The sequence below is a fragment of the Silene latifolia genome, chromosome 3 (genome assembly GCF_048544455.1).
Source record: "Silene latifolia isolate original U9 population chromosome 3, ASM4854445v1, whole genome shotgun sequence".
NCBI classification, from domain to species: Eukaryota; Viridiplantae; Streptophyta; class Magnoliopsida; order Caryophyllales; family Caryophyllaceae; genus Silene; species Silene latifolia.
Window position 1 is genome coordinate 10654635 of NC_133528.1, and position 16465 is coordinate 10671099.

The 16465-nt window shown below is 35.5% G+C and overlaps 1 protein-coding gene and 1 long non-coding RNA gene across 3 annotated transcripts; both read left to right on the forward strand.

Annotated features, from left to right (window-relative positions):
- Positions 1-30: 30 nt before the first annotated feature.
- LOC141645900 (uncharacterized) lies at positions 31-5195 on the forward strand. Of its 2 annotated transcripts, XR_012545216.1 has the most exons (9): positions 31-324; positions 1060-1324; positions 1423-1567; positions 2114-2209; positions 2771-2893; positions 3131-3189; positions 3497-3555; positions 4716-4765; positions 5100-5195. It is a non-coding gene; the product is annotated as an uncharacterized LOC141645900 (long non-coding RNA). The 2 variants fall into 2 exon arrangements; XR_012545215.1 differs by lacking the exons at positions 31-324; positions 1060-1324; positions 1423-1567; ... (2 more) ...; positions 3131-3189; positions 3497-3555 and adding an exon at positions 3730-3837.
- A 10239-nt stretch (positions 5196-15434) lies between these two features.
- LOC141648633 (F-box protein CPR1-like) lies at positions 15435-16220 on the forward strand. The gene has a single exon (XM_074457359.1). It carries the CDS (start codon positions 15435-15437, stop codon positions 16218-16220), a length of 786 nt encoding a protein of 261 aa, XP_074313460.1.
- Positions 16221-16465: the final 245 nt, after the last annotated feature.

Consider the following 16465-nt stretch of genomic DNA (forward strand, 5'->3'; position numbering starts at 1 on the left):
TGTTGGTAAGTAGTGCAGCAATAATGGACAGAAAAAGAATACTTATCGAAACAGGAGGAGAATCAAACCCCCAATCCTTACCCTTTAAAAAGGGAGAACTTGCTGCAACTGTAGCAATGAATAGTGCGCAAGCAAGTCTCCCCTCTACCGTCAGATCTTCCCTTTGTATCTCATCCCTCCTTTTGTCCTGTACTCACAGCCACACTCTTTACCTTTTCTCTGTGTCCCTCTACACCGCTCATTCTCATTCAACTCGCTCTTCTCACCCCTCAATACCACTCCCTCAGCCAACCCTACCCGCTCTAATCAAAAATCCTCTCAAAGGTATTTTCTATGAATTCCATTTTTATCGTTTATTTCAATTTGATTTCGTTATTATTTTTTTTAGGATATTATAATGATCCTTTGTTGGATATTGATTGTTGTTGGTGCTATGTGAGAGTCGTTATCTCATCGTGTTCCTTTACGTTTTACGTGATTCTGATTATGCCTTGATTGATTTTGGGTCATTATTTCCAACGATGCAAATAGTTATATAATTATTATTGTTATTATTGCAAATCGCAGTATTTTTTTCCGGAGTTTATTATTGTTGTTGTTGTTGTTGTTGAACTTTTCATTGTCTTTCGTATATGATTTATGAGTATGTCGTCACGAGGTATGGGGTTGCCGTTGGTGAGGGGACTGAGGCGGAAATTATTATTATTACTACTGGTGTGGACGCTTTATTATTATTATTATTATTATTATTATTATTATTATTATTATTATTATTATTATTATTATTATTATTATTATTATTATTATTATATATTTTTTTTTTTTATATTATAGAAGGATGCGCGCAGCTTTCATTAAATGAAAAACAAAAGTTTATTATTATTATTATTATTATTATTATTATTATTATTATTATTATTATTATTATTATTATTATTATTATTATTATTATTATTATTATTATTATTATTACTTTTTTTTGATTTTTTACTGTGATACAGTCGGAGTTGTGGCCTTCCTTTAAAAGCTCTTATATTTTGTTTGTCATTGTGATTGCAGTTGTCATTGGCTGCGGAGATCAGGAGTATAAAGTGATGACAGGGCCTCATTTGAATTTCAGCAATAGTTCCTAGTGTGTGTAATGGACACATGCCAGGGGTTGTCATTGGTGAAGGTGATGATTGGGTTACCGTCTACACCTGCTTATTTACTTATCTCTACTGTCTTTTTTTAACGACATGTCCTCATTTTGATATTGAAAGTGGAAGATGGTTGGAATTATGCTGGGCTTCATCTCTCATTCTGCCTCCTTCACCAAATAATTGTAATTTTTATTGCTCATTTCCTCTTTCGCCTCATCCATCAAACCATCTTCCCTGGTTCCTTCGTCATATGGTGTCTGAATATCGCGCAATTGACTAGATTTTGTGGCCCAATTCACCTGGAATTTTGTGGTCCGTCTCAGTTTGCCGTTTTGCTTGGTCGTCAGTACCACCAGAAGATTCTCTAGGCTGTACCTCGCTTGGTGTCGACATTTATCAGTGCCGTAGAAGTTTGATCTTTCAGGGTATGTCTTGTAACTCGACTTGATTAGCGTTCTGCCATAGTTGATTACTTCAACTGTTATTGCTAGTATTGTTATTGTTATTATTATTATTGTTATTATTATTATTATTATTAATATTATTGTTGTTGTTGTTGTTGTTGTTGTTGTTGTTGTTGTTGTTGTTGTTGTTGTTGTTGTTGTTGTTGTTGTTGTTGTTGTTGTTGTTGTTGTTGTTGTTGTTGTTGTTGTTGTTGTTGTTGTTGTTGTTGTTGTTGTTGTTGTTGTTGTTGTTGTTGTTGTTGTTGTTGTTGTTGTTGTTGTTGTTGTTGTTGTTGTTGTTGTTGTTGTTGTTGTTGTTGTTGTTGTTGTTGTTGTTGTTGTTGTTGTTGTTGTTGTTGTTGTTGTTGTTGTTGTTGTTGTTGTTGTTGTTGTTGTTGTTGTTGTTGTTGTTGTTGTTGTTGTTGTTGTTGTTGTTGTTGTTGTTATTTTGTTACTATTATCGTTGTTGCTATACTTATATTCTGTGTGCTATTATTTCTATTAATAGTAATCTATAAATGTTAACAGATTCGTCGTCGTTTACCATAATGGTGGAGTTCGACAGTCTATTTGGCCTTAACTGTTTCCTGCTGCTTGCAAACTTGCTTATCTCTATATTCTTGGGTATTCGTCTCTTTCCTAATTCATGTTCATTTGTGTAATAATATCTGCCATGTAGCAATCTTCTTTGTGCTTAATACTGATTCATAGATTAGATAGTTAGGCCCGTCACTTTTGATTCTGGGATGTGATAGTTTAGCTCTTGTTTTTGGTGGGTTTAGCTTAATTTTAGTGTTAATTTTTTGATTGGATTGTTTGCTGGCTGCTTTTGAGGACATGATTTTATTCTCCTTGTTGGCATCTCAGCATCTGATTTCAGTATTCATCCACATGTTTTATATAACATTTTGAGTGCATTAAAGCTGCTTAGGAGTGTTCAAAATTTAACATTTTTGGAGAGTAAAGGTACATTTAGAAATCACTGCGTAAAAACGCCATCTGTATGATTGTATTCTGGTGTTTTTTAATCAATATTGTTCAAGTTGAACCAATCTGTTGCCATCCGCGTCGAGTACTTTGAGGGTTTTTGAATCACTAATGTTCAAGTCGATGCATTTTTATGCCACCTTCAATAATGTATTATAGGCTTTTTGGGTCACTAATGTGACTATTTTTTCGTTCCAGGCTAGGAGTTTTTCCACGGGTATCACGACTAAGGTCATCCTTAACATCAGGTTGCTTGATTGGGGTGTTTATTTATCAAGCTCACCATTGAACATCCCAATAAACCTAATTTCTCCTATGCAGGTATTATCTACATGTAACTTTTGATTTATGTTGTCGCTTATTTATTGTGTGTGCTATTAACTGCTCTGATATTTTGTTTGTGAGGCTTTTGGAACTTAGCTTTTACAAATGGGTATGGGGCGATGATAATCGTGTGGGTTTTAAGGAGTTGTTGGTTTTGTACTTGTGTATGTTTTTGGGGTTTATTTTGGGCTGATCTGATCATAATTCTTTTGCTTGCTGTTTCTGGTATGCTAGGTTTACACGTGGAACTATCACTCGCTCATCATTCGGGTGTGGTGCTCAACCCATTAAAAGTATGCACTTTTACCTATTGTAGCTTAAGAATAGATCCCATTGTTCATCCATTGACCTCACCTTTCGTTTCGAATCATTTTTCTGTGCTCAATTAAACCTCTACCCCGCCTACTAGATTGATCCTCTAGGATATGACCAACCTATTTCATCCTTTCGGATGAGCGAGGTGAGTTGTGGCCAACGACTTTCCTTCACCTCTAAAATGTATGAAGTTGCACAAAATGGTTTCCTCGCGGCATTCAAATTTATTTGGTTTCCTGCTTATTACTATTGTCTTCAATTAATTGGGCATGTTTGTTTGATTAGGTTGATTTTTAAATATCGGGGAATCCATTAAAGTTTTCACACCTTGCTCAATCTATCAAGTACGGATTTCTTTGTTTTTAAGTTGCTTTTTTATTTGTAGAATGGTTCCGATTTCTAGATCTGAAAGTATGGTCCGTAAGATAAATTGGTTTAGTGGGTAGGTTTGTTTTAGCTGGTTCTGGTTGTGTAAACCTTAACATCTACTTCCATCTACTAAAGAGTGAATCGTTAGATATTGAGCAACTCACAGATCAATTATAATTAGGACCCAAGTTCTATGTGATTGGAGTATCTCTGGGGTCATATCCTACTTGGTGTTGTCTCCAGTATATACCAGACAGGTAATAATTGCTATTAACTTTTTTGTTTGAATCGGTCATTTTAGGTCATCACAAAGCATCCCTTTGCATGGCAGTGCGTAGTAGTGAATTAGATTGAAAGTAGAATAAGGGAATGGGTTAAAGGAAAATGAGTGTTGAAGAGTAAAAGAAGGAAAGTAAGTAGAGGCAGTAGATGTGGACAGTTTTTTAGAAAAGTTGCTCTAGGTAGATGTGAGTTTTTTTGTCACCATAGGTAACATTGAGTGCCCCTTACATGTGAACCGAAATGCAGAAATAAAGGGTTCGTTGCAAGTTGTAGCCTAAAGGATAGTAGAACAGTAAACTAACAGATTTATTTCAATAGGCTGAATCGGTCCCGACACACCAACCCAGACGTAGGCTATAAGCAATCATTCGGGGTAGTAGGACAACACATTCCGTTCGGTGGAAATGTGCCATTTTTTTTCTTTCTGGCTCATCTGGAGTTGCCATTTCTAAATATTTTACCAAAATTAAATGGGGGCAACTCTGCAGTTGTCTTTACTATAATTTCGGTTAACGCAAAAAAATAGATCATTTCTTCGAGTTAACTATTAGCCATAATGTTTAAAACAGTCATATCTCAAATGACTATTTCAGCCTTAACTTGAATGATAAGTGGAAAAAAATCTCTGATTCTTGTGTTAGGCCAGTGTCTAATAAAGATAACAGTATGTCTATATACACTGAAACACATTTTCGTGATGAGGTAAGTAGGATATGAGATTATGGGTTAGAGTTAATTAACTCGGCTGTCCTGATACTCACAGATTTGTGCCATAAGAATTGAACTGTTTTTTTTTTGTTATGTAGAGTGCATTTCTCCGTAGATGCACGTAATGAACTTCTCAATTATGCAGTTCGAGACTTTGGAAGATGCAACTTAAGCTCTTGGGAGGACAAACATGAGGTCAGTGCTGGCGATTTATTTCTATATCAATAAATGTAATTCCTAAATAGATTCTTTTGGCTCTAAATTTGCCAAGCATCTTATTATTGATTTTCAAATTTGTAGAAGGATAGGGTTATCTCAGTTGGATATGTTCTTCACATCAATGACAAAAGAGATGAATGAGAATGTAGCCCTTATAGGCAATTTCCATGTTTTTGTTGAAGGTTTCTTTAGGGTCTATTCGATCTGAATCTCTCACCACCATTTTCTAAAAATAATATGGAGTATGTGTTAACTCAGTGCCAAATCACCATTAATGAAGGATATGATGTTGATATTGGTGGTGGTCTAGGGTTTCCGCCAGTGCCATTAGACGTGTACGAAGTGAGAAGACACAAGGGGTGTAAATTTAATTAGTGTACAAGTGTTTGCAGGATAAGAATGGTAAACTAAGGAAGGTTCAGAAAATCCTCTTTCTGAATTTGAAATTGAACTGGTATAAAGCGGTATCTCATTGTAGCTGTCAAATAGCTTACAGACTTATGGTTAGCTTAGGTTTGGTTGGAGAAATAGAACTTTTGATTTTATATCTCCATTGGGTGATGGTCAAGGCTTCAAGCTTTTTAATGTGCGTTTACTTATTTGATTATAGTACTCTCAATTCTCATAAATAATTGTAAATTTTTACTAGAGTTCATCGTCTCTTGCACTTTGCTGTGTTTTTAAATTGAAATCATTTCTGCATTCTTTGTTTCTATTACGTGTGCCAAATTACAATAATTTAGCTGCATTTCAATTTTGAAACAACACTACACTGTCCTCTAATATAGTAATATAAACATGCACGAGTATATTTTAACTTTGCTCTTGATGATTGTAGATACCTCATTTCTGCACCTCCCGCAAACCACCAGGTGATGATTGGGCCGCATGTTTGGTACGCGGAACGATTTGTGACAGTTCGTAAGTTTATCGTCAAGTGATCGCTCAAACACTTGTGTCTACCTCTTAATTGTCATCTACGCGCCGATACGGTCATTTGGGCAGTAATTAGAGTACGTACATTTGGAGTCCGGGTCTAAAACCGTCTTCATTTTCTAATAACCGTTAAAATGCCGAGTCAGAATGTTCTGGAATGTTCCGGATATTTCTATTCCATATTTTCCAATCTTTTAATCTTTGATAAAATATTTCCCGTAATATTCATACAAAATATTAAGGAAAATAAGATTAATCCGTTATTCCATAAACAAAACACGGAAATCTTTCTTCTGCAGAAGGAAACCACCGAGGAAAGGACGCAACAGGTGTTACGCCTCTTCCAAGAGACGCAGTGCCTGCTGCGCCTCTTCCTCAATCCTTTTCTGCGTATTTTTCATATCTTTTCGAGATTCACTTCCAAAGTTTCTCCGAAAACCCTAATTTCCTCCGTGTGATTAGTATAAATAAAGACCTTCGGTCTCACATATTTCTCACGCGAGTGTCCGCCTCTTCTCCTTTTGCATTCTAGACCACGTTCTTACTTTTTGGCGTCTACGTGCTTGAAGATTCGACCACGTAAGCTCGGATATTTCTGAGTACCAGCCTCGTTTTGCATGACCGACCAATTTGACCAACTCCACAATAATCAACTTTAATCAATCTTATTCGTTTTCCTCCTAGAGGTCACTTTCGTCTACATTCGAGTCGAGCATCACTAAACGTAAACTTAGTTCATCTCGTTTCGTCAAACATGTAAGTCTGAGGGTGTAAATCCCTATTTTATTATTGTTCTTTATTTTTTTGTATCATTAATGTAAGATTTATGTCGAAAGTATTCTTAAAACCGGTTTGTAAAACCTCGTTTAAAACCGTTTTTACGAATTATCAGGAGACAGACGTCGAGAAAGGACGCATCAACTGCTGCATCTCTTCGAAGAGACGCAGCACCTGTTGCGCCTTTTCGTGAGGCTGCTGCAGTTTTTCGTCGAGAAAGGACGTAACCTTGTTTCTTTTAGGGGGGTAGGAGATGATCGCGAAGAGTTTTTAAGAGTTTTTATACCTTTTTATGTTGTGTCGGTATGATTATTGTGGTTGAGTCGGGTTGAGTTTGGGTTAGTAACATGTTTTATGTTGAGTTTTGTTTTGGTTGTTGAGTCGGGAGTGTTGTAGTGTGTGTCTTTGTTTTGTTGTGGTTTGAACTTCGGGGACGAAGTTCTTTTTAAGGAGGGAAGACTGTAATACTACGGTTTTATGAGTCTCTGGGTACTCTATCTAGTAGGCCTTACTCTGTCGAGTAAGGGTGTGTTGCGTTTTAAAAATAGTTTCTGACCTGTTGGGTACTCGATCGAGTAACCTTGATACTCGATCGAGTAAGGGGGCACTCGATCGAGTACCTCAGCTACTCGATCGAGTAGCCTAGGTTCTGACGGGTGATGATTTGTCGGGTTTTGTTAATAATGCGATTAAGTATATAATTACTTCCGCCACTTTTCTTTAAACACTTTTACAAACCTAATTGCTTCAAAAGAGAAAACAAACTACGTTCTTCGCATCAATCGCATTGTTGGCAAATCCCGGAGCTTGGAAGGTCGGATTTTACCTTTATTTATACCGTTATGATCCTTGCGCCGAGGGTAAGATCTACGTACCGTTTTTATAGTGTTTCGTTAAAGTTGGTTAAACCCTAATATTGGGATTTGGGGGTTTTGTTGTATTTCGTAATTGGTAGTGATTATTGGTTTTTATGTTAGGAGGAAGATTCGTAGAAGTAGCCTTTTGATATCAGCTATTGAGACCGTCTGATTGTGTTGCTTTCCAGGTAGGGTTTCCCTACTCGGTATTAGTCCCATAATGCATTGTTGGTGTTTTGTGATTGTTGAATATTATCGTATTCGTATTGTGACGGTTGTTGGTTTTGATTGCTGTTTAATGGTTGTGATTGTTTGTCTCTGGTTCTCGAGATGCGTTCTCGGCTGAGTGGAGTCACTTGCGGGAGTGGCTTCACGCCCTAGTTTCGCCCTCCGTGGAACCCGCCACGGGAGGAGATGTGCACATTAATGGGACAGGGTTATCGCTCGGTATGATGAGCGGGGATTTAGTGGGTACGGTGCGGTCCCCCATGGCTGGTGGTGGTCCAGTGGACGGTCGGTGACGGAGATTGATTGGAGTGGGTGTGATTGTGTGTGTGACCGTTTGTTTGTTTGTTTCTTGTGTTGTTGGTTATATAAATTGTGTGATTAGTACTGACCCCGTTTAATGTTTTAAAAACTGTGGTGATCCATTCGGGAATGGTAAGCAGTTATTGAGCAGGTATGAGTCGAGTTACATGGGATAGCTGGGATGTGCCACCGTCTAATGATAGAAGTCTTCCGCTGTAACTTTAGTAGTTTAATAAACATTTCAGTTAGCTGAGTAGACAGTTGGTTTTGAGAACTTGTATTCGTATTTTGGTATTTGGTTTGGATTGTAACCTTTCACTAAAGTTATACTATTTAAATGTTGTTTCGTTATTGTCTGATGATTATCATTGCTTCGGGTAACCGAGATGGTAGCATCCTTATACCTGAGTGGCCTGGTCCTGGTAAGGCACTTGGAGTATGGGGGTGTTACACATACCATGCCCTTGGAGCTTGTTTCAAACCGTATAAAGCTTTGTCTAATTTATAAACGTGGTTTTGAAACTTGCTATCTAAAAATACGGGAGCTTATTCTACATAAACTTCTTCTTCCAAGTAGCCATTAAGAAATGCAGTCTTAACGTCCATTTGGAATAATTTCATTCCTTTATGAGCAGCAAAGGCAATAATGAGACGAATAGCCTCAAGTCTTGCTACGGGTGCAAAGGTCTCGTCATAATCGATCCCTTATTGTTGATTGTAGCCTTGGACAACTAGTCGTTCCTTGTTTCTTGTAATAAGTCATGCGTCGTCCAGTTTATTTCTGAACACCCATCTTGTACCAATAGCAGTTCGATCACTAGGTCGTGGCACTAAGTGCCATACCTTATTGCGTTCGAATTGTTGAAGCTCATCTTGCATAGCGGTTATCCAATCAGGTTCAGCAAGAGCTTCTTTGATATTGGTAGGTTCAATGGTTGATGTAAAACGAAGAAGAACGAGCAGAAATTATTCAAGGACCTTCTAGTTTTAATGCCTTTTTCTAGATCCCCTAGGATTTTGTCCAAAGGGTGGGAGCTTTGATGTTTCCACTTTTTGAGAACTTTAGACTCATTATCATTTGATGAACTCACACCATCTGCAGACGTGGAATCATGATTTGTTCCTCCTGAGTTGGACTCGGGATTTTCTTCAGAAGTATCACTAACTTCATTAGAAATTTCATGATTTGGATCGGAAGTTACATCATCATTAGGTATAACTTCAAGATCTTTTTCTTTATCTAAGGAAGGGTCAATAGTATCACTAACTACGGACTCATCACTTCTCTTAGGATCGTTTGCAGAATTATCTAGTTCATCATTGATACCTTGAATATCTTCATCTTCATTTAAGGGCTCATTTCTTGCTAAAAAGAAATCGGGCTCATCTGGATCCTCTTCTTCCTGTTCAACTTTATCAAGCACATTATCTTCGTCAAAGCGAACATGAACACTTTCTTCTATGCGCAAGGTTCTTTTATTGAACACTTTGTAAGCTTTACTATGATCCCAATATCCCAGAAAAACAGCTTCGTCACTTCGGGGGTCAAATTTTCCTAAATTGTCTTTTCCATTATTGTGAACAAAGCATTTACTCCCGAAACAACGGAGATGTGATATATTGGGTTTTCTCCCTCTTAAAAGTTCATAGGGAGTCTTTTTCAAAATAGGTCGGATCATAGCTCTATTAAGCACATAGCATGCGGTACTAACAGCTTCTGCCCAAAAACTTCTAGGGAGGCCACTACACAAAAGCATAGTACGAGCCATATCCTCTAGAGTTCGATTCATACGTTCCACGACACCATTTTGTTGTGGGGTACGTGGTGCGGAGAAGTTATGCCCCACACCATTTTCCCTACAAAATTCTATGAAAAATTGATTATCAAATTCCGTGCCGTGATCCGTCCGAATCGAAATTAGCTTTTTGTCATATTTATTTTGGGCAAGCTTCATTAATACCACAAATTCGTCGAAAGTTTCATCTTTAAAGGAAAGAAAGATTGGCCAGACATACCTTGAGTAATCGTCGACTAGAACAAATATATACTTTGATCCACCACGGCTTCTAACTTTCATAGGTCCACATAAATCCATGTGTACCATCTCAAGTGGTCGATTAGTGCTAACTACTCTTTTAGGTTTAAATGAGGATCTAACATGTTTGCAACGGGCACATGAGTCACACATTGTCTCTTGCTCGAATTTAATTGAGGGCAAGCCTTCAACTAAATCCATGGACTTAAGTTTCTTTAAAATAGTTGGACTAATGTGTGCAAACCTCTTGTACCACAAGCAAGACTCATCTGAGGTTGCTTTCATACACGAGAAGGAATTTGTATTGACAACATTTAAGTCAATCATATACACATTCCTCATACGATGACCCTCAAGTAAAACATTACTAGTACCTTCAATTATGATACGACAAACATCGGCATGAAAAACAACTCTATTTCCTTTGTCACATAATTGAGAAATACTAAGTAAGTTATGTTTAAGACCACTTACCAGATATACTTTATCGATTGAATGGGAGGTTGAAATTCCAATTTTTCCTACTCTAATAATCCTACCCTTCTTGTTATCTCCAAAGGTAACTTTGCCACCGAAGAAGGGCTCTAGTGAAAGAAAATGATTTATGTCTCCTGTCATGTGTCTCGAGCATCCACTGTCGAGATACCGTAGATTATTTTCTTTCACTACTACCTCTTCATCCTCTGAATCTGAATCTGAATTTCCAACAAGACACATCTCAGCATTTGAAGCATTACTTTTATTGTCGCTTTCAGAGAATAGGTCAAGACTGACGCTACTTAGGCAAAGATTGGCAGTTTCTTCTTCATCTTCAGATTCGCCATCTTCAGAGTCCAAGTCTCCTCAACAATATGCCATCATAACTTGCTTGAATTCCTTCTTTGTTTTGTCACGTTGATTTTTGTCTTTAATTTTCTTCCATGTAGGGCAATCTTTGATCATGTGATCATTATCACCACACTTGAAGCATCCACGATTAGAGAAAGACCATTTTGACCCAGAACTTTTCTTTGGAGTTTGTTTTGATTTGTTATTTGTTTTATTTTGATTTTGATTGAAAGCCTTTTTCCTAAAACGTTTAACAAACAATACGGTTTCATCTTCAATATCTGAAGAATCATTAATCTTGCTAGACTCAGCTTATAAGGCCATGTTTTTGCTTGTGCCAGCTTCCTCCTCAACCTGATTCAGAGTAATCTCGTGAGCCATTAAGGTTCCGAGTAGCTCCTGATAGGATAACGAAGTTAGGTCCTTACATTCCTCTATGTCAGATACTTTATGTCTCCATCTGCGAGACATACTTCTGAGAATTTTTCTAGCAATTTCCTCGGAGTCAAAAGTTCTTCCTAAATTCTTTAGTTCATTGATGATGCTAGAAAAGCGAGAGGACATGCTGTCAACTGACTCGTTTTGCTCCATGGCAAACAGCTCGTATTTTCGCATTAGTAATGCCATACGTTGCTTTTTGACAACAGTGGTTCCCTCATAGGCTAATTCTAGACCATCCCATATTTCTTTGGCAGATGAACTGGTTGAGAAACGATCGAATTCAGTAGCAATCATACCGTTTTGCAATAAGCTTATTGCTTTTGAATTCTTCTCAGCCTTTTTATAATCCGCCTCAATATAGTCTTCTTCTTTCTTTTCGACGGTAGTGCCATTATTGGTTGCAAGTAAGATCTTATTCGGACCATTCTTGATAATCAACCAACACTCCCAATCGTTTCCTTTAATGAAATGGGTCATCATATTTTTCCATAAACCATAGTTCTTCCCATTGAATATAGGACACTTAAGGTGTTTGGAATCCATTTGATAAAAAATAAATGCAGCGGAAAAAAGATAAATAGACTAAAAAAAATAGATCAGACTCTAGCCGTTAGGCTTATCAAGAGCACGAGGCTCTGATACCAATTGAGGAGTCTATTGATCGAATACGAAAGAGGGAGGGGGGGGGGGGGGGGTGAATTGAGTATTAAAACGATGACCACTTTTTCGAAATATATGATGTAAAATTAATTGTTTGATTTTATTGATTAAAATCAACTAATTAATTTACTAAAAATAAGCGCAAAATCGAAACAACAAATATAAAGAGAGAGAGAAGAGAGACACACAGGATTTTTGAAGTGGTTCAGTTTCACAAGTCGAAACCTACGTCCACTATTCTCGATTAATAATTTTTAGTACCTTTCTCCGGATTACAAAAATTATCAATCCACTCGTATAATCAACTGTATGATTATAACTCAGATTGAGTATCGCTAAATACTCTAGGTTGCTCTTACGTTAATAAGAAAAGTACAAGGATAAATACTAATCTCACGTTATGCGAGTGAGTATAATATCTTTGTGCACTTAGTATCCTATAACGATTTTTCTTCGAGTGATTGACAAAATTGATGCGCAATTTTTTTGTATAAGCAAATTATAAAATAATAATTAAGGCTCAAAGAATTTTGCTTAAAATATTTTTCTCTCTAAAAGTGTATATGTGTGTCACTTTTAATTGATGAATGAATGAGAGTATTTGCTTAAAATATTTTTCTCTCTAAAAGTGTATATGTGTGTCACTAATCTCGCGGATACTATTGTTACTTTTACTATTCAAATGAGTGATTACTTTCATATACCTATATCCAATGTTACTATAATTTTTTTCTTTACTGACGACATTATTTTTACTACTTAGACATGCAATTTTAAGAGGATTATATATTTATATAAATATATTACATATTAAATCAAATCGAAAAAATTATGCAATATTATATATTTTGGAATCTAACTTGATTATTTATAATCTACTTATTATATTTTTGTATGTTAAATAATTAACATCTCTATACATCTAATAAACTATAATAATGTTTAATAAAATTGCATAGATTTTAAATTTAATATATAATTTATAATGATAATAATTAATACCCTAAGTGTTCATATTTATACTAATTAATTATTTTATTTTAAGGAAATTGACCATCTTCTAGTCTTCTAAAAATATTTAGGAAAATTATCAAGCATCTTCTTTCTTTTAGTCTCCTTGAAATTGACCATCTTAATTAATTATTTTATTTTAAGGAAATTGACCATCTTAATTACTTATTTTATTTTATGGAAATTGACCATGTTTTAGTCTCTTACAAATGTTTAGAAAAATTACCAATCTTTTATATATTTTAGTTTTAACTCAAACTATATAATAGTTGCATTGAGATCTCTTAATCAGGTCCATCACACGATGTTATTGATTTAAGATTATATACTCCCTCCTATTCAGGGTTTTCTTCCCATTGTTTGTGGCCATGAGTATCAAGGTGAGGAATAAAATAAGAGTAAAAGACTTGGGTGAGGTTAGTGATATGAGAGAGGGACGAATAATTAGGGGTTAAATAAGAAATTGTGGGGCCAAAACATTAAGAAAAATAATAAAATATGGGTAAATGAGTTGGATGGGTTTGGTAATAGTAGAGAAGCATGAATAAAATAAGAGTAAAAGTTTCCAAAATAAAAAATGGAAAGAAAAACTGAATAATCCGTTTTAGGAAATAGGGAAGAAAACAGTGAATAAGAGGGAGTAGTATAATTAATTTGTATAATTTTCTTTAATTACATTGAAGTCATTTGGTTTCTGGATTTAATATATAGTATTAAATATTTATGCAATATAAAAAATTTTATGTTGGTATTTGCCTATTAGTGTGGATCCCGCGCATAAATAAGCGGTATTTAGTTATATAAAATTGCATCATTCTACTTCTAGCAAAGTGGTTTGTAGAGGAAATTCCTTCCATGTTGTCCCGTGTTCAATTCCCAATCAAGGCACTTGTCTTACCCTATAATTAAGTAAAAGACAAAGAGTATGAGTAATATTCATTATTAAAGTGATTTCCATTGATTTAGTTTTCAAACTATAATTATAAAATCGAGTAACTCTTGGTTGGTATTATTATGTCATGCCATCAAACTCAAAAAACCATTTTAACAAAAACAACCAAAAGAAGAATATAATCTTTTTATATAAAAAAAAATTACACTTTCAATCTTTGTAAATATTTTTTATGTTTAAATTTAGTCATTATCAGACTTGGTACAAATTTGATGGCTCCTGAAAATTGAATTTCCGTATCCCCGCGGTCTAAATCCTGGATACGCCACTGGTATTTATGGATAATTTAATTTATAATGTACTGTAGTATTTATAGATTTAAAATTGTCATATTCTTAATTATTCATATTTTAATATGAGGATAAAATTGAAATGGAAAACTAATCAAAAAATTTGAGTAAAGTCATGAATGTGTTTTTTAATGAAATTTCTTACCACAAAACTAATGATTTCAATTTATAAATTTTCTCAAATAATTTTGATTTTTTTTGTCACAAAAGTAATAATATCAGTTCATAATTATTTTTTATACGAATTAAGTACGTGGTAAGTTTCTTTAATACGAAGCTAATAATATTCATTTATCGGTTTTACATATACTAATTTTAGATTTATACCTATTTTGTTTTATTTTAATCAAAAGATTATAATTTAGTTAAAAATATATTATAATGATTAAAGATTATATCTTAATTAAAAGATAATAATTTAATAAAAATAGAGCTTTGTTTCTTTATTCAGCAGATTCCTTGTGAGGGAAAAACTATTGAGAATTTTTATTCTCTCAGTAATAATGCTGATTTGGATTTAAAAAATATACATAAAATATTCGATTTCACTTTTTTGTCAAAATTAAGGGGGCGAATTACCCCATTTGAAATTTAAGGGATGTGGCTTCACAATTGGGCAAACTTAAGGAGGCTAATTAACACTTTCACGGTAAATAATTAACACCAATATGGGTATCGTTTTAAATTTTACTAAATAAGACACAATAATTATCCAATAAAATTAATATGAAAAATCGTTTAAAATTGTTACTTAAAAAATAATTAATGAGTAAACCCGTGCAGAATCTACACGGGTATAAAACAAGTTTCTTATAAAAGCTACGATTTCCCCAATTTTCAGATCTCATTAGTTCTTCCCTTACAATGGATGCAAGTTTCGAAACCCTAAAACCATGTTTGAGAGTTAGCCTTCCTATGGAAATAATATTATCATGTATACTCCCCAAATTACCCGCTAAATCCCTCTTTCGCTTCAAATGTGTTTCAAAGTCGTTTCTAAGCGAGATTTCATCCCCTGAATTCAATGCATTATTTGCCGAGGCCAATCATCGCCTCTTAATCCTGCCAGGTAAGAACGACTCGTTCCGTATATACGAACTGGACTCCCTACACTCTCCTCCTACGCTTTGCCCTTACCCCCCTATACGGTCAAATTGGCTTATACGATTGGACTCCATGTCAATAGTGGCATGTTGCGGATCGTACCTCTTGATTGGGCGCGGATACGCCGAGCATGAATGTCTCATCGTGATGAACCCAACTACCCAAATTTACCGTGTACTCTCTAATGCTGCATTTCCCACTAACTTTAACTACGTACAATATGGCATGTGTTATGGTTTAGAAGGTGAATTCAATGACGATTTCAAAGTTGTCAGGTTTGTCGACTATAAAGGTATACATGGGAATGAGCTAAGGGAAGTCGTTGTTTATAGCTCGAGAACTAATTCGTGGAGAACTATCGAGTGTGAAGCGACCACGGGTCAATGGATGCGTATTCCCGTCCTTGTACAAAACCATTTACTTGTTATGATTTTCTATGATGATGATGATTATCGCTTGACGAGAATTGGTTGTTTTGATATCAAGGCTGAACGATGGTCTAGTGACGTGCTGTTGCCAGATACTATTTCGGGTGAAGTCGGTTCCAATTCATCTCGAGATGGTCATTATTATTACCTAGGTGTGCTTGATGGGAAATTACGTTTTTTATGGTACGATATGAACAAGGCGACTTATACTACATGGATTATGAAGAATTATGGTGATACATCGTCTTGGGTTAAATTGATGAGCCTTCCCGCACGAGGGATTAAAGAGGTTTACCACCCAATTGCTTACCGTAAAGGATCATCACATGAACTACTCTGTATATCTAAATATACCGGCATATGCTATTGGTATAGCCTTAGAGAGAAACGCTTCACTGAGATTGTATTCGACATTAATGGCCTTGATTCTATTTATTTATCCTTTGCTTATGTATGCAAGGGAACCCTCTCAAACTTTCGCGATGGTCAACCAATTCGATCATCATCGAAACAACAAGACGTGGATGACGACAACAACTCTAGGGGAAGGGACTCTAGGGGAAGGGACTCTAGGTGTCTGTAGGACTCATAATTCTAGTATTTTTAGTTTTTCCAATCTTTTCATGTAAATACATTTGCACTTTTGCAGCACTAGTACCAAATCCATATAATTCTGTTTAATCAAGCAACCTGATAAGAGTGTAGTGAAGTAATTAAGAAGTCGTAATACTCCTAACATTCAGACCTAATGATATATAATTCGTATAATAATCGGTCAAGGCATTTTATGTTGTGTCTCATATCTTTAGTCAACCATGCATCATAAGG